General features: G+C 43.7%; 1 protein-coding gene and 1 non-coding gene across 2 annotated transcripts; one reads left to right on the top strand and one right to left on the bottom strand.

Moving 5' to 3' along the window:
• Positions 1-5,121: 5,121 nt before the first annotated feature.
• Positions 5,122-7,052, bottom strand: LOC136493170 (protein S40-7-like). Its single transcript, XM_066489220.1, has one exon. It carries the CDS (start codon positions 6,922-6,924, stop codon positions 6,154-6,156), a length of 771 nt encoding a protein of 256 aa, XP_066345317.1. The 5' UTR covers positions 6,925-7,052; the 3' UTR covers positions 5,122-6,153.
• An 11,835-nt stretch (positions 7,053-18,887) lies between these two features.
• Positions 18,888-18,967, top strand: TRNAL-UAG (transfer RNA leucine (anticodon UAG)). The gene has a single exon. It is a non-coding gene; the product is annotated as a tRNA-Leu (tRNA).
• Positions 18,968-19,491: the final 524 nt, after the last annotated feature.

Raw genomic sequence — 19,491 nt, 5'->3', positions numbered from 1 at the left:
CCCCTCTAGCCATATTAGGACCTTTCAACGACCCACGATGGCCCTCCTCTGGCAACTACCTGCCACTGGTGGCTCTCCTCCCCATGGAGCTATGCTGGCTGTCGGTGACTTCCCTCCCGTGGTGCGACCCCTTCTCGGTGGGGGATCGCTTCTGATGGACGAGTTCATCAATGACGACGAGAAAAGGAGGATGACAACACATGTTATTGACTGCTAGAATAAATTTGAGAGCCATGGTTTAGGTAGTACTGCTGAAGTTGAAAGTAAAAAAAGATATTAAAATGGGTGGCTACTGTAACATCCTAAAATTTGCACTCTTTTAAATAGCTAAATTGATTTATTTACGCAATTATGTGTGCATACAAATGTAGGAAAATAATAATTTTATAAAACTAAAATCAAATATAAGATTAGCTACAAGTGATGCATACATGCTGCTGCATAGATTAGCTACAAGTGATGCATACATGCTGCTGCATATCATTTTGTGAATGTTTGGAATTTATTAAAGATTTCAAAAAGAATTGTAATTTGAATTTAAAAATGGATTTGAAAAATTGTAGAAAAAAAGAGAAAAGAATCATTTTTCTCCTCCCCTCCTTTCCTTGCTTTCGGCCCGGCTCCATTTTTTTTCTTTTCCCGCGGCCCGCTCGCCTCCCCCTCTTCCCTTCTTGGGCTGGCCCAGCTCGGCCAAGCAACCACTGGCCCAGCACTGCGCGCTTAACAGCACCGCGCGCCTGCTCCCCGCGCCCAGCCACTGACCGCCCGGCCCCGCCCGTCAGCGCGTCCCCCACCTCTGCCCCGTGCCCGAGCCGCGCGGAAACCGTCGCTGCAGCAACTGCCGCCGCTCCTGGCGTCGTGGGCGCGTCGCCCCACGCCCAGCTTCTACAAAAAGGGTGTCGTGACCCGCGCGCACCCCTGCTGCCTATTCCCGCTCCCATTTCGCATTCGCACGAGCCGTGGATGCCGAAAACCGCCGCGCCGAGGATCGTCGGGATCCACCGTCCGCCCCTCCGCGCGAACCGCCGTCCCCGAGTCGCGTTCGTCCCCGATTGAAGTCGCGGTGAGCTTCGCCGTGCTCCCCTCCTTCCTCCTATGCTTTCAATTTTGTATTTCATGGCCGTTTGGGCTCTATTCGCGTGTGTTCGCGAGCTTCGGCCGCCGGCCATGGCGTCTGTCGCCTCGGCTCTCTCCTCCGGCCGCCGTATCGGCCTTGGTGAGTTCCCCTTCACCCCAGCTAACTCCTGGTGCCCTCGGTTCTTCGAACCGTGGCCCATAGGTCGTGTTCCGTGCGCGCCGGTGACCTCCATGCCGCCGGCAATGGAGCCTTGCCGCCGGAGACACTGTTCTGGCCGAACTCCTTCCTTCTCTCCCTCCTCTGATCTAATCCGAGCCACCCATCCATGATCCAACGGCCGAGAACGTCCGGTACCCCTTCGCATGGCAGATTTGCTAAAGAGACCCTCGGTTTCAGATGAATAGAACCCGCAGTCCAAAGCGCATTTCCCCGATTACGCATTCTCGATTTGAAAGCGTATAGTTCACTGCTTTAGTCTAAAATACATTTTCAGTATTTATAGAAATGCCATTTGAACTGTTTTGCTTATAAAATCGTCGTTTTAGCTCCGAATTGATCCATTCAAATCGTGTTAGCTTCGTAATTCCATAATCTACATGTTGGAACCACTGTTAGTCAAGTTTGGAACTTTTTAATTTTATGGTTAGATTTAATTAAATATGTTGCTATAGGAAATTCCGTTTAAATCACAACTTTCGCATTTTAGCTCCGTTTTTCGTGAACTTCGCGTTAACGTGATCGTAGCGGGACGTAGATTATTTTCACAAACATTTTATTTTGTTTTCTATATTGTTGGTGTACTGTTCTAATGATAGGAATGTTTGCTTTGCATGAATGCTTTTTGGAATGTTGTATGTTGCCGTGTTGGTCGCGTTCAGACGGTGAGGAGAACGTTGGAGACCAAGAATTCTTCGATGACCAGCAGGACCAGCAAGAGTTTGTAAACCAAGGCAAGTATAACATGGGCCTACCTTGATGTCCTATTCACCATTATTAATTACTCATTTGCATGTGTCTAATTTTGATACCCGTAAGGACATCCTAGTGATTGTTTATCCTGTTCCTTATCTCCTATGGGTTAATTGCATATGGGTAGATTGCTAGTGCTCTAACTGAACATGATCTACATGATGATGAATGATTCTATGGAACTAAAAGTATAACATGATTTATAACAACGGTTCCATAGGGCAAAGGTGCAAATGACTATTGATCATGTTGCTCCTGGCTCTTCCTAAGGACTTATCTGGTGGTAAAAGCTGGGACTGACAGTGCAACCGGGAGAGTCATATGGCTCTGACTTTAGCTCAGCAATAGGACCTTTTCTAGCTAGTTAGAGGTTACCTTTTTGGTGCAAATGGGGCTTGCCACGTTGGGTATAGGGCTGCCTCTGCTCCTATGAGTATAGCCGTGATAGATATGTGCCATAGGAAAGGGGGGTTCCTACATCTGCCTGCCAAGGAAACCTAGCGGCCCTAACTTGTTAGAGAAACCTATGAAATGGCTTCATAGTGTACCCTGCCCGCTCACCTTGATAGTGACATGGGAGTAATTAACCCGGACATATGGGGATCACGACTCGCGGTGAATGTGCACCACCTCTGGTGAGGGTAACAAACTGTTATAACAGCCATGCTCACGGTTACGAGCGGCCCGGAAAACTCACAGAATAACTGGATACTTGTTGATCATTTAAGTTGTTCTATGATGATACGTGGTACACTTGACCCTGATATATGTTCTTATGGGATTAACTGGGAGCTTAAGCATAATTTGATAATACCTGAGAATAAAAGCTTGACTTACTAAAAATGCTAACTGCAGTAAACCAGAGTCAACCTTTTTGAGCTTCATAACCCCATGTTAACTTGTTAAGTACGGGATGTACTTACGCTTGTTTATTTTCTTTATTTGGATAAAAATCCCGGATGGGTAACAGATGACAACGGGTATGAGGAATTCCCGGAGGATTTTTAGGCTTGTGGTCAACCAGTTGACCTTCTCTGTGATGAAGCCCATGAGAGTTTTATTATCTTTTTATTTTCCGCTGTGTGATGTAAGACTAAGTTGTATTATGGATCTGATGTAAGGACACCGTGATGATACTTTATGTAATTTGTCAGTTTGTGTGTGTGATGGATCCCTGGGCACACACGAGTTTTGTGCATTCAATTTTATCCTTAAAATTGGGTGTGACAGCTACCCAAAGAGACAAGTACGGGTCTGCTTTGGGTAGTGTTGCTGGAGATGCTCTAAGGCCCTCCTTGGCAACGGCTACCACAACTTCGGCTTCTCCTATGCAACATATGTTTGGCAATTGGTTAGGAGGCATTAGTAATAATCTGAAGCCATTAGTTTTGCTAGGTGCAGCCCCTACTTGTTGGCCCCTATGGTTAAGCAGGTTATATACTCAATTGTCCATTGGCTCCGTACTTGGTCCATTCTCCAGAAGCCGGATTTGCAGGGTTTGGTTATGGCGACGTCACAACAATTGGGATAGATGGTCAAGGATATTTTTTCCAGGCACATGAGTGGCGATCTAGTTTACGAATTGATAGTTACTAGAATGTGTTGGGCTACTCTTTTTTTTGTTGGCTGTGTGCTTGTTTAAGCAGAGGCTAGAATCACTTTTCGAGATTTTGTATCATGTCTATGTAAAGTGCTTGAAATTTAATAAAACCTTGCTTTATAAAAAAATATTCGAGGCATGAACTAAAAAGCCATCGTGGCTGAGAAAAAAAATCAGATAGGCGCCTATTAGACTTAGACGACTAAAGATATGTTTGGTTCGCTGCCAAATATTATCCCACCTATCCTTAGTTAAACTATAGTTGCCATAGAAAACGCGGCGATAGTCAAACTATAACTTTCATAGAAAATGCAGCGAGCAAAGTCGAAATCCACACTTGTGGCAAAGCTTAGAGCAAAAAAATAAGTCTATAGCATGTGTGATAAAAGTATGGTATGTCATAGTTGCGGCAGTAAATCGGACAACTGTCTAAAAAATTATAGCATGACTAACATGTAGCGTGACAATGTCATCGAATCTCGACTAACTTTTAGTTGTATTAGTTAAAGAAGAATTAGAATAGCTAATTGTCAGATAGGTGGTAGATAAGACATTAGCTAAACTATTAGCTAGAAATTCAAATGTGTCCTCAGCTATTTTTAGCAGCTAATCCGATCCTCGACTCTCTGTATTCTTCCTAAATGCGAGGAATAGATATTTTGATGGAAAACTAACCTTGCACGTATCTGCGGCAGCAAACAGGCGCACGACTTGCCCTGCTCAATTCCAGATAGTACTCCGTACATAGCAGATACAAAAATTGCTTCTGTCAGTTCTCATTGATTTGAGCAACCCAGCAGCAAATTCACGTTCAACAAAGCCCCAAGGAAGCAGAGAGAACGGTATGCGGTAACTCATGGCATATGCGATAGCATCGATCAGTTAGTATGGTTCATTCTTCATTGTAGTACTGATTCTTTGCATGCTGAGTAGTGGTCCAGCAATAAACTAAAGCACTGCACCCACGATCTGAAATTGACAAGGGGAAAGAGAGGCCGAGGGGGCACAAACAGAGGAATAAAGCAAAATCTAGCTAAAAAGGGCACCAAAAACCCACTTTCTCTAACAGAGAGGCACTATGGAGCTATGTGATTCACAGTCCAAACCTAACCAAATTGTCCCAGGAAACCACGATTGATAAAGACATAAAAAAGTATTAGGCCTCCTCTATGGCCATATCCATTGTGGTTCTTCTATAAACATCAACAGAAAAAACAAAGACTGCACAACAGAACCCAAAAGGCCAGCCAAGACTCATTATAAACATCATGTGAAGTATCAGCGATCTGATGTAATTTTCATGTTTGCACAGAACTCCTAGCGGCAATTACAAGCACCTTGTTTCAAAAGACCATACAAGTTCTGAACAATGATCATCTAGCTAGCATTCTATATTCTTTTCTATAACAGCTCTAATAAACTACATTGTTCTGGCCTTCCAGATACCCAAAGTACCCAACTTTCATAACTTTTTGTATTATTGCAGAGGATCTACAGCAGCCACAGACCCAAAGGCACTGAAATATAACACTATAGAACATACAAACCGCAAAAGTGCAGGCAGAGTCATGAAACACTGGATAAAGATTATGCGTTCTTCTAGTAGTACCAGTAGTACAACTAGCATCTTTCAGTGATGTGTGCTACAGCAAGGCAGTAGTAACATTGCATGCCAAATATGCTGCTGGTACTTCTTCCATTTTTTTTCTACTGAACATGGAAAACAGTTTGTTATCAACACCGAATTTCTTACAAACTGTTACAGACTGGAGCACAGATAAATATACTATCGTGAGTTTCAAAAAATAAGCACTGATCCTACAGCTTCTCATGCCTAAAGACTTCAAGAGCTCTAGTAGCAACTACCAGTCCTTCCCAGGAAATATACCATGAGCATGAATGAATCAGTACATATACATCTTCCAATTCTCATATGCCATCACACAAAACCACATACATCTCCAACATAAATCTGAAAGTATTATCAGTCCTAGTGGTGATCACATTTTTGCAGCTCACTAAAGTAGGAAGATTCAATCAAGAATGAGCATCAGACCTCAAGCAAGCAGCATCGAAAGAATGCATATTTTCATCACCATAGGCAAATCAGTAACAACCTTAAAAGAGTATGAAATAAAATTAACAAAATTTTCACTAGGAGCAGAAAGCATTAGTCTCGACTAACATCACAATAGTTGATATGTACCCCTAACAGACAACCTTGACAGAAATTTGTTCTCTCTCTTTCCTCCTGGATTACAGAGAGCTCGCAGACCCAGACACAGGACACCAGTTCTTATTACTGCTGAAGCTTACAGTATGACAAGCAGACATCCAAGGACAGCAAAATTGCAAGCAGTTGTTTGGAAAACTCAACCTTGTTATCTTATCTTCCCGCTTTGCTCACACAGTAAAACCCACTACACTAATAGCTAATCTAACGCATCTACGACTCTGAGCACACGGTTGCTGAACAAAAGCCAAGAGCCACGTCACCTTGCCGGATTCAGTCGAGGAACCCGGTTTGCCTGAGCACGGCGTCGCGCACCCGCCGCAGGTCTCGGCCTTTGAGCGTGCGCCCGGCGCCCTCGAGCATGGAGAACGGAGCGGCGGGCCCAGCCCCACCAGCGGACGCGCGGGTGACCATATCATGCGGGGGCAGCATCGCGGCGTCGCCGCGCCTGAAGTCGTCGTCGTCGTCGTCATCGAATTCGTCCCACGGGCCCATAGCTGGCTTCCGGGGCGGACGCACGGGCACCTTCACGGGCGCCGACTGGTGGAACGCCGGGGCGGGCCCGGCGTTCTTGGGCCTCGCGGTCGCCGGGATGGCCCGCGCGGAGGAGGTCGGGGACGGGGACTGGGTGGGCGACAGCGCGCCCCCGCTCCCCGACGCCACCGAGGCCGAGGCGGATGCGGTGGCCGCCGCGATGGTCGCCTTGCGCCGGAGCAGCGTCCCCGCGCTGGCCGCGGCCGCCGCGGCAACCACTCCCCCGCCGTGGCCGCCGCGGACCAGGAGCCTCCTGTCCCCCTCGTGCAGCGCCAGCGCGGCGAGGAGGCCGAGGTGCCCCGGCGGTGCTCCCCGGCCCGGGCTCCGGGCCCCGTCGGGCTGCGGCGGCGCGGCGTCCGGCGACGAGAAGAGGAAGTCGTCCTCGTGGAGCTCGTCCCCGGCGACGAACGAGGGCTCGGTCGGGGACGACGATGGCGTCGACGGCGACGAGAACATGCCGATGAACCGCTCGCCCGCCGGCAACCGGCGCGGCGTCCGGTACTCGTCCATGAGCGGGCGCGGGCCGCACGCTCCGGCCCGGGGGTCCGCAGCTCAGGTGGCGACGTCGGCTCCGTCCTCCGAGCGGTGGGCGGGAGAGGGCAAGGCAGGCGACTTGGTGGGGAAACGAAGGAGAGGGTAAGGCGTCGTGGGGTTTGGTTTTTATGGGCGCCGACGCGGCGCGCCCCACCGGGGTGACGGGAGGGGAAAGACGCCGCACGGGACGTGGAGGCTTCGCTCTGATCGGGTTTTACTCGGCGGCTCTGCGCACGTACGGGCAGATTGGCAGCAGGCGGTTGAATTGGAATCTGTCAGCAGGTGTTCTCTGTTTGGATCAGGTTTCTGCTTCTGCGCAACGCCAGATTCAAAATCGGGGAGTGGATCTAGAGCGGTCTGAAAGGGGGTTTATCTTGGGTGGCCCCACTTACGAGTTACATAAATTTTTACAGTCAGTCAAAATTTTCGCCATAAATGTTTTACAGTCAATCAAAATTTTGGCCGCAGACTGTCTTCCGCGTTAGTGTAATTTTAGTTCAAATTTTATGTCACGTTTGAGCAACGCCAGAAGAAATGCCGCACATATAGAATATGCAAAGAATATTATAACTGTCCTTAAGTTATGTTCGCTTGAGTTTATTTAGCACTACTTTTCAACCATAGAACAATATTTTTCTTTCACAACATTTCAACATAAGCATCATCGTAAGCCAAATTTTAGCATAAGCCTCTCAGACTTCTATGTGGATTCAGGTCCAATCAGATGTGGGACAAAAAACAAGGCGTGGCCTATTAAAAAATGCTAGTGGTTATGTTTTTTATACGGGTAAAACCACCTTTTGAAGTAAGGAACTCGAATTTTTTGTATATATTATGAAACGGCAAAAGACATAAATGCTAGGGATTCTAGCATACAATAAGACATCGGACACAACCAAACTAAAGTACGCAAATCACATAGGACCTCCACCAGACTAAGAAGATGCAAAAGAAGATAAACTCTACCCGCCGAAGCTTAGCCACGCCGCACAACTTCGGATGCACCCTTCCATCTCGTATCTCTAGCCTTCTCGACAAAACCTTCAAGCCATTTCTTCATTGACGTCATCATGCCATCAAGATAATTACATTTACCTTTCTTTAACATAATACAACATTTTTTAAGACATGAAACTATGAAGAAAAGAAAACGTGGAAGGATGTTTAAGGAAATTTCTTTTCTGACACAATTTTTGTTTCCTTTAGTCCACATGGCCTAGATAAAAATTGCAAAAATAAAAAAATTGGTGTCATAGTGACCACTCCTTGAAAAAGATCTTGTAAACTGATAAAAATTCTCTCCCACTCCGATGCTTCTTTAGTACTGGTCCAGATCACCCAAGACATAATGCACTAAAAGAAATTAAACATGATCAACCATTTATACAACCCCACACAAGTTACAAAAAGCACTACATCCCTATTTTTTTCTTTTTCTTTCAAAGCTACCCCTGCTTGTAATTTTATTTTGGAAGACAAGGACAGAAAAAATCTTTAATTTCTTTACCATTCTATCTCCAATGTTTCCCCAATCTCATAGTTATCACCTCTGTAAAATTCAACCTAATATACATTGGTGACTTGTATATGTCCATATATATTTTTAAAAAAAACACATTATTCTTTGTCTTTCTATCCATTCAATTGAAAATTGTAAGCATGTCCATTAATCTAACCCTTTCCTTCATCTTTGCCCATCCAAAAGTGCTTATAAAACTAAAATTTCATACCTCAATGGCCTAGAAATCACAAACCAACTAGTGTTTCTCATTGTAGCAAGTATACCAATTTTTAAGAAGTGAATTTTGGGTGGCCCAACTAACAAATTAGTCAATCAAAACTTTGGCTATAAATGTTTTACAGTTAATCAAATTTTGGCCTTAGATTGTTTCTAACATTCATCTAGTCTTAGTTGATCAAAATTTTATATAATGTTTTTGCAAATGTTAAGAGGAAATGTTGCACTCATTAATCATGTAAATAATCTTACCCACTATGGCTTCAGATCATACATCAAACAAAAATGGTTGATGTTATTAGGTACTCTTTGGGACTTCTATGTGGATTCGGGTACATTCAGAAGTGGGACAAAAAGGCATTGGACTATTCGAAAATGCTAGTGGACATCCTTTTTCTCTATGCGAGTAAAACCTGCTTTTGTAGAAAGCAGTTAAGATTTTTTATATATATTCTAAAACGACAAACAGACATAAATGCTATGGACTTCACCTTACAGAGCGCCGGACATGGCCAAACTAAAGTACTAAAAGCATCCACTAGACTAAGAAGATACAAAAGAAGATAGAACTCTGGCCGCTAGAGCCTAGCATATGTAACATCAGATGCCCCCTTCCATCTCCATATCTCTAGCCTTCTCCATAAAACGTTCAATCCATTTCTTCATTGGTGTCATCAGACTTGCCATCAAGGTAATTACATTCACCGTTCTTTTAACAGAATACAACACATTTGCAAGCATCAAACTATGAAGAAAAATTCAAAGGGTGTTTTAGGATTTTTTTCTAGCACCGATTTTATTTCTCATGGTCCACATTTCCTAGATGAAAATTGGAAAAAAAAATGGTCTCGTATCATAGTGACCACACTCCAAAGAAACCACCTTGAAAAAGATCTTATCAACTAATAAAAATTCTCCCCCACTCTGGTGCTTCTTTAATACTGGTCCACATCACCCAAGACATAATCCGTTGAGAGAAAACATGATCAACCATTCTAGAACCCCACACAAGTTACAATAAGTATTACATCCCTATTTCTTTTTTCAAAGCTACCCCTGCTTGTATTTTTATTTTGGAAGCAAATAAGAAACTCTTTAGTTTGTCTACCATTATATATCCTCCAATGTTTCCTGGATCTCATAGTTATCGCCACTATAAAAGTCAATATATTATACATTGGCAAGTTGTATATCTCAATATTTGTTTTTTAAAAAATAAAACACATGGTTTATCTTCCTATCCATTCAACTAAAAATTGTAGGCAACCATTGGTCTAACCCTTTCCTTCATCTTTCCCCATCTAAAAGTGCTTTTAAAACTAAAATTTGATTCCTCATTGACTTAGAAATCACAAACCAACTAGCCTTTCTCATTACAACAATTATATAATTCTAGACAAGTGGATTTTGGGTTGCCTAATTAACTATTAGTCAATCAAAGTTTTGGCCATAATTTTTTAATAGCATTCATCTAATTTTAGTTGATCAAAATTTTATATCACATTTTGGCAACGTTAAGAGGAAATACCACACTCATTAATTATGTAAATAATCTTACCCACTAGGCTCAGATCATACATCTAAACAAGAATAGTTGATGTTATTAACTCCTATTTGGGATTTCTATGTGGACTCAGGTGCATTCAGAAGTGGGACAAAAAAAAGTATTGTACTATTAAAAAATGCTAGTGTACATCTTTTTCTTTATGTAGGCAAAACCTGCTTTTGTAGAAAGTAGTTAAGATTTTTATTATATTCTAAAACAACAAATAGACAAATGCTATGGATTTCACCTTAAAATAAGAGCGTTGGACATGGCCAAACTAAAGTACTCAAAGCATATAGGACCTCCACTAGACTAAGAAGATACAACTCTAGCCACTAGAGTCTAGCCAGATCACATAACATCGGATGCCCCCTTCCATCTCCATATCTCTAGCCTTCTCAACAAAACCTTCAATCCATTTCTTCATTGGCGTCATATTGCCACCAAGATAATTACATGCTGTTTTCTTTAACAGAATACAACACTTCTGTAGACATCAAACCATAAAGAAACTTTAAAGGATGTTTTAGGAAATTTCCTCTCTGTCACAAATTTTGTTTCTCATGGTCCACATTGCCTAGATCAAAATTGCAAAAATGAAAAGTCTGGTATCATAGTGACCACACTTGAAAGAAATCACCTTGAAAAAGATCTTGTCAACTGATAAACATTGTGTCCCACTCTAATAGTGCTCCATCCATCCAAAATTATAAGACATTTTGCCTTTTACAGATACATTTCTCCTGTATATACCATGTAAAGAATATCTAGTCTATAGTATGTGTTATTAGAAAAAAAATAATGGCTAGGTCTTCTGCTAGTGCAAGCTGAGAGATACTAGGGGCGTGTTTGGTAGGCGGCCTGAAGGCAGCCAGGCCCGTAGGCCAGGCCCAGACCAGCCACAGCCTGGCTGACCTGGTGCAAGGCCCCTTGTTTGGTGGCCTGTACCAAACTGATCAGGCCCAAAGAAGATTGTGTTTATTCCACAGCTAGGAGCTAGGCCCAAGGCCAACTACCACCAACTACTAATCTAGGATCGTGTTTGATCCCTGGCCAGGCCAACAACCATGGAGAGCAACCAACAAAAATAAATAGATAGGAGATAGATAAGAGTAATGCAACATCACATAAGCAACATGCCTTAGACTAATTAGGTAAAGAAGCATAGAGTCATAGCTACTCTAACTTTACAAAAGTACTAATGAAGCAAGGCAAAATAACAACTTCAGCAGCCTAATCAGTAATCAACAGTCCTTGAACAACACAAAGGAGATATGTAATAGAAATAGAAGATAGAAATCAATAAGACACAACAGCAGCTCATCCATCATGTAGTTGTAGTCATCACAGGCCTAAGTGGGGCAGTCGTAGCTGCCAGTTTTGCCCCCTTCATCCATAGTCCAACCACCAAGATAACAAGTGAGGTAATTAACACCTTCTTCCACCAACCATCCTTACCATTACCATCAGAAGGAGGAATGATTAGAGCAAAAGCATCATGAGTGACAAGATCATAGGGGGGGAGGTGCTGCTCCATGAGATGGATGGACATCTCTCATGGCTGCCTGAAAATCTCTAACAGCCTACTCATAGTTGCTATACCTCTTGTATGTAGCATTTCTCACCCCAAGAACATGCTTACTGCACTCCTGCCAACTCAGATAAATCCTAGGAGCCTTCCCATTGAAAACAACATAGTACGCTGCCATTTCTATGAAATGAAATAGTGGTTTAGCCTCAGTCAAATGTAAAGCATGAAACTAGCCATGAGTGTGGAACTTGAAGATCTACGGTGTACGGTGAAAAAAATCATTGATCTTAAGTCCCCCACTGATGACTAGCATCATCAAGTTCATATGTAAGAGAATTGACATCATAGGCATTGTAATAAAAGGTTGGCCTTAGCTTTAGAATGTGGTGGTGTTCTTTTAGTTCAAATCATTGGTGGCTGCCATAGAAAATAAAAACTAGTAGTGCAGCAAATCCAAGCTCATGGCTACCATGGAATCCATGTGCACATCCATACACTGCCATCAGCATAAGAAAGAAGGGGCTATTGATAGGGTATGGATGTGTCACATGGATGTGATGACATACATGATAAATTAGAATAATCAAGTAAATAGGGCAGGCACCAAACAAGTGCAAAATCAGGGTCATGACTGCCATTGAACCCTATTGTGCACATCCATTCACTGTCATCATCATAAGATATAAGTTCTTGTTGATAAGTGAATGGATGGGCACACATAGGGTTCCATGGCAGTGATGAAAAACATGAAGAACCAATTAAACAAGGTAGCTACCTCATGAATATGTTGTTTGCATCATAGGCCTTATAGATTTCTCACAGTTACCACCAATCAAAAGAAACAAAACCAACAGGTCATATATAACAGACATAAGCTTTGGCCATGGGACACAACCATGCAACAGTAGCATCATCATTCATCTATGCTGCTACCACTATATGGCTGAGTTTCATGGCCAAAGACAAGGTAACAGTGATAGATGATGTAGTAAATGAAGCCAAAATAATAGAATCTAACATAAATAAAAGGAACCATGAATAGTAACAAATAGAGCAGCCAACAGAGGCCACTAATAGTGCATTACAGATACCAGTAGAGCCTCACACATGTAGGCTCAAATAAGGTCCATCTTGCTTAATGTTACCTATAGTCAGCCACCCTCCAACTACACTAACCCAAAAGGACAGGTGTGAATCAGCCAACTAAGCTGCACAAAAGCTACACCTAGGTGTGTACAAAAGGTAAGCGAGTGGGTGAGGGAGGTGGAGGAACTATACATCTCAACAGTCAACCCCCTCTTTGCCTTGCAGTCCTAATTGGACAAAACTACATATAGTAGTTCTTGGCAAGGTAGTTCCTCAGTCAAATTCCCCTATGGTTGATTGCCATCTTCACAAAGCCTGTGGCAATAGCCTTGTTTTCCAGCAGGTAGGTGTAGGCAATAATGAGGGCTTCAGTGGTGATGGTGAAGCCCTACATCTCCATGACTACAAGATAGAGGTCAAGATCTACATGTGCAGCACCTGTCTCCCTAAGTGCATTGGCAACATTGTTGACAGCATCAAACATGTTGATCAACAAGAGTATCTCATCCTCAGTGAAGTTCCCTCTCTTCCTCTTCCCACCCATAGTAAAATGCAGCTGCTCTGTGGCCTTGCTGCCCTCACCAACCTCAGTGTTGGTCTTCTCCTTAGGGACATGGTGGAAGGCAAAGCCCTCAACCTTATCAACTACACTATCAGCCTAGTTGACCTCAAGGGCCTCACCAGAACCAAGTGCATACCTACCAGTGGTCATAGAATGCCCAAATATGTCCCCCATCTTAGAGTAGAACCTTATATCTTAGAGTAGAACCTTATAGGACAGTTAAGGAACTCTGCATCCTTAAGGTGGTCCTATAGTAGGGGATACAGTTGTAGATGAGGTAAGACAAGTAAGATAGGTAAGATATAGTGGCATGATTAGCAACTCAAGTGTTCTAATTGTAGTGGCCTAGGTAGTGCTCCCCATCAAGCATGATTGCATTCACATCCTTGTCCCACAAGGCACCACTAAGATCTTTCAGCTTACAGATCCTAGACCACTTTTGTCTCCACTTCCTTAGGTGGTTGTACACCTAAGTTGGGCTCACTGCATCCCCATTGTAGTCCTTAAGACACTTGGCTACAAGGTTAACATCCTTGTCCTTGAACACCTTGTCAGGCCTAGTGCCATCACTAAGCAACTGAGCCATCCTCCTAAGCACAAACTAGAGGTGTTGTTGTTCTACCTCATGGGCCCACCAGCTGGTGCTATAGTAGATACAACATCAGCAGCAGGAGCTGCTTCAGCCCCCACAACCTTAGCTATGACCTTAGCAGCAGCCACAAACCCACCCTCAACAGGCAACACATCAACAAGAGCTAAAGCCATCCTATTTAGTTAACCAATGAAACATTAACATAGTATGGATGTCTCTCATGGTCACAACTTTGACAAGAAATCCATAACCAGCAATAGAGTATCCATAAAGCCATAACAGTAACAATAGTATACAGTATTGAAGCTCATTGGTCTCAGCCTTGTCCAATAATTATTACAACAGAAGTACACAAACCACATGTTCCATACCAAGGTCAACAAACTAAGTTATACAAGAATAAACATGCATGAATTAGGTCCTAGAGGTACCCCTAGCCTCCCACATTACAGTACTGATAGAATTCCTCCTAGTGGACATGACATTAGAGTCTTGAGATAGCAGCTCATGGACAGGCTAAGAATTAGGCTAGTTTGGTGGAAACCTATCCTCTGGTGGCACTACTTGGTCCATGCCACAGCCTAGAATCTAGTCGTGAAGAATCAACAGGCTAGCACAAGCTTGATCTGTGTCTTGTAAGGGTGGAATAGCTTGTTGTCTAGAATATGAAACCTATTCTTCAAAGCCCCAAAAGCCCTCTCAACTGTGACCCTAAGTGAGGAGTATCTCAAGTTGAACAATTCCCTTGCATTGGTTGGATAGTTTCTGCTGCCATACTCAGACAGATGGTACCTCACCCCCTGTAGGGAGGGAGGAAGCCACTGCGGCAGGCATACCGTACATCTACAAGGTAGAATTTATCTACAAGCACACCAAAGATGCTCTTGGTGAATGTGTATCACATGGTAAGGATATAAGTTCAGTGGACAATTGGTTTCAGTTACCTTCAGGCACATTGAACCCATCATTTCTCTCAATGTCATCAGCAAGGATGAGGGCATCATGTGCTAAGCCCTCCCATCTAGCCAGTACATAAGTGAACTTGAGGTCAAAGTCCACAATAGCCATCTTTTTTTGTGTGGGGTTTGATTTCCTACACCTGAAAGCCTGCTGCATGTGTCTAGGTACCCTTGCCAACACATGGGTGCCATCAATGGCACCAATATAGTCCTAAAAAAGTTGTAAGTGGGATAAGTGCATTGGTTAACACCTACAGTGAGTTATGGCTTAACAGTTAAAGTGACAGATACCTACATGTAAGGGTTCCATCTATGGCTCCTGGCTCCCAAGGATCTTTGGATGTATGTTAGGTGTAGGAGGCTTAATCATTTCACTTCTAAGCTCACTAACAACATATAAAACCTGGTGGAAGTGCCTATGGATAGTCTCAATTGACCTCCTAAAGGATTGGTGAACCACCCTAAATCTTTGGTTGTGTCCAACTACATGGAGGAACATAGCAACCTGCTCCTCAACTATGCACCCAGCCTTTTCTGGTACAAGCCCCCTATCTCTAAACAGGTTACACAAAGCATAAAAAGGAGCTATGGTCATCCTTAACATGGACAGACACTCTAAATCTGTGGAGTTGTAAATGGCTTGCAGGATCTGCTTCCTATGCTGCTCAGCATCACTCCTAAGATGATACAACAGTGGGTCTGGTTCAGGCCTAGACTTCCTAAGCCTAGTGACAACATAAGACACCATAACAACTACTAAGGTAGCAGCTTGATTGGCCATTAGCTCACGATTTTGGGTCGGATCCATCTACATGCATGAACATTCAAGACAAACATAGTTCAATTGACCCTGGCTGGCCTCAACATGGATGTGTAATCATTCAACAACAAAAGTAGGCACAACTACATGATAGAACATGCCTCCCAGTGCAATAGACATCATCATCGACCATAATAATAGGTAAACAAACAACATGAAACCATAATGAAGTAAGAACAGTATCTACAATTCAAGGCAAACCCTAAATCCAACATCGCATAACAAAGCAACTAGCACCAAAAGCTCAGATAAGCCACAAAGATAGCACCATGTACAAGTACAATGAAACCCTAGCATCATCCAAATCAAAGAGTAGGTCCATGGGAGGTGTTTCACCACGGGGTGGTCGACGAAGCAAACGCGAAGCGAACAACAGAGAAGAAGAAGACAAGGCGACGAAGAAGAAGCAGATCTCGATGGAGAGAAAGCAGATCCGGTACACAGCAACACCACGCGCACCATCAAAACCGAGGAAGACGAAGGAAGAAGATGACCACCTCCTAGAGTCCTAGCTAGGAGCAAGGTGCGGCGCCACGTCCGACCAGATCCGAGCTGGGGGAACGGAGAGGAAGCCCGTCGGAGAAGAACGCTGCCTTGCCGGACACCACACCTCAACACACCGCCGGTCTCTCAGGGATTTGGTGGAGAAGCAATGGAGACGAAGGAGGGGAGCTCAAAGGAGGGAAGGGCCACTTATAAAGGCGGTGGATTTCACCGGTAGCGGAAGCGCGCGTGGAGGTTTCACACTTCCCGTGTGAGCCAGCCGCTGCCACCAGGAATCACTCGAGAGGAGCCGCGTGCGGCCATGCCCTAGAAAAACGAAGGGGGAGCGTTTCCCTAGAGCCAAGGCGAGGGGATCGAAATGCATTCGGGGAGCCAGACTGGGAGATGGCCCATGGATATCAAACACGTGCTCTGCAGCTAGGGGACACAGCTAGGCCGACGGGCCAACTCTCTAGACACGCCCCAGCAGACCGGGTCCTACTCCTTTCTCATGCCAGGGAAAGGAACCGCTGTTGGAAGGGTCCCCCTCCCCGCCGCCGGTCGGAGCGTTGCGAATGATTTCTGTCTTCCCTGGAGGCCGGGACCGATCTCTCAGCCTAGCTTCTGGTAGGCCACGCCCCAACAAGACACGGGCCGCCGATCGATCATGCCACCGCCGCTGCCATCGCCGTCAACCGTGAGCCCATGAGGACGTGTGGGCGTGGGGGACGGTCCCTGCCTCCCTGCTGCCAGCCTGCCAGTGCCAGTGGGGGTGGCTACCCGAACGATGATGGGCGTTCAGTCTAGCCAAGCCACTGACCTCTGAGCATGCGCACGTGTAGTATAAGCCCGCGCTGCATGCGAGCGAAATCAGCCCTTGTTTAGTTCCCATCCAAAACTTTACATCCTGTCACATCGAATGTTTGGACACATGTATGAAATATTAAATATAGGCTAAAAATAATTAATTGCACAGTTTACGACTAATTAGCGAGACGGATCTTTTAAACCTAATTAGTCCATAATTTGACGATAAAGTGCTACGGTAACACATGTGCTAATGATGAATGAATTATGCTTAATAAATTCGTCTCGTGGTTTACTGACGGATTCTGTAATTTATTTTTGTATTAGGATCCGAACACCACATGCGACACACCATGTAACATCTGATGTGACATACCAAAACTTCACATACCGAATCTAAGGGCATGTTCGCTTGAACTTATCAGCCGACTTATCAGCTACAATCTATAGTATTTTTTTCTCACAATAAAACAGCTTAAGTTAGCTTATCAGTCGACTTTAATACCGGCCGAACATGGCCTTAACAAGTCCCCACTTTTCCCGGGCAGTGACGTTCGCCTGGGAGGGCCCCATTCGATTTGTCGCGCAGCGCGGTTTACGATTCGATCCTCGTTTAGTCTGCATCGCCATCCAGGCATCCACTGATATTCACAAATTCACCATCATGCCATCCTCAACAGCAGCTGAGCGCGCGACACTCGTCGGTGCTACTCCATGCTGGAGTGATTTGTTATTATATACTAGGAATGTGATGCGCATTAGTGTTTTGCTATTACTACGTGATTAGATTAGATTAGATCACAGCGACGTGTTGCGTAGTAGTAGCATTTATTCTTTCAACCGCAGGCTTTGTCGGGTATGATCCAGGTCACGCCGTGCCGAGTTGCATACTTGCATCACGCCAGGCGTGGTGGACGCAAGCAAAGTACAATCCCTGCATTATTATACTGTATACGAGAGACAGCCGAAAATGCAAGAGGAGCTGCATTGAAATACACAGCCGTACGGGTGGGCATAATTAGCAATTAGCAAAGACCGAACCCAACTGCTCCAGAATAAATTGAAAATTGCCATGTATTCGGAAGATAATAAGAAATCAAAATTAGCAAGTGTCTGAAGTCTGAACAGAAATTATGTCTGAACAGAGAAGACAATCCTCCAATCATTGTTTGCAGGTAGTTCAGGCCAATAACCCTACCTAATGCGATTTCGGGGTCCATCATGACATCACTTACTAATTAAATCTTCATCGTTATCTTGTCGCGATCGTGGATGATGGCATGCGATGCATTTGCAGGTGGGTCATTGTCTGAAAATCCTGCTCCTTCCAGCTACCAACGAACACTAGCAGATTTCTTGTGATTTGATTGACGGCTAACTGTGCAAGTTTAGAAGATCTGGTTTTGGCAATCATTGGAAGGAGCGGTTAGAACCGAATCATCGGATCAGATCATGTCTGCGGTTTGTAGGGGCAAAGGATTAGGGGTGTTTGGTTGTTTAGTCGCTCCTAAAATTCATGTCTAGATACTAATAAGAAGTATTAAATATAGATTAATTACAAAATCAATTACATAGATAGAGGCTAATTTGCGAGATAGATTTTTTAAAGCCTAATTAATCTATCATCAGCATATGTTTATTGTAGCACCAACGTTGTTAAATCATAGACTAATTAGGCTTAAAAGATTCGTTTCGTAAATTAGTCGCAAGTTGTGCAATTAATTTCGTAATTAGTCTATATTTAATACCCTATGCATGTGTAGGAGGCACTGCAGAAACTAAATAGGGCCTTACTTTGCCAAATTAAACGAACACGACAGTTTGGCCGAGTGGTCTAAGGCGCCAGATTTAGGCTCTGGTCCGAAAGGGCGTGGGTTCAAATCCCACAGCTGTCACCTTTTTTTTTTCCTATTCTTTTTCTATGTTATCTCTCTTTTTTTTGCTTTTCTGTGTGCCCTTTTTCTATATTTTCTGGATAATTAAGATGCCATCTTATCCTGTATTTTCTAGATATTCTGAGGCCATCTTATCTTTAATATCCTTTGGCTGTGTGAATAAACATCTTTCCTTTTCTTTTTCTATATCATCATCTTGTTTTTTTTTTTTTTTTTGCTTTTTTGTGTGCCCTTTTTCTATATTTTCTAGATAATTATGATGCCATCTTATCTTGTATTTTCTAGATATTGTGAGACCATCTTATCTTTAATATCCTTTGATTGTGCAAATAATCATCTCAACATATATGAGGTTCTTCGATAGTTCGATGGATTCTGGAAATATTTCAGTGGGGATGTTGAGCCCAACTTGACTAAAGAAAATAGTAAAATACAGTATTCTTTGGAAGGAACACATTCTGGGGTGGCTGTGGAAGGATTTTTCTTTTTGTTTGGGGCTATGGATGCGTATTGAAAATTTGAAA

The sequence above is a fragment of the Miscanthus floridulus genome, chromosome 11 (assembly GCF_019320115.1).
Source record: "Miscanthus floridulus cultivar M001 chromosome 11, ASM1932011v1, whole genome shotgun sequence".
In the NCBI taxonomy this organism is placed as follows: Eukaryota; Viridiplantae; Streptophyta; class Magnoliopsida; order Poales; family Poaceae; genus Miscanthus; species Miscanthus floridulus.
This window is presented reverse-complemented; position numbering and strand designations above follow the sequence as displayed.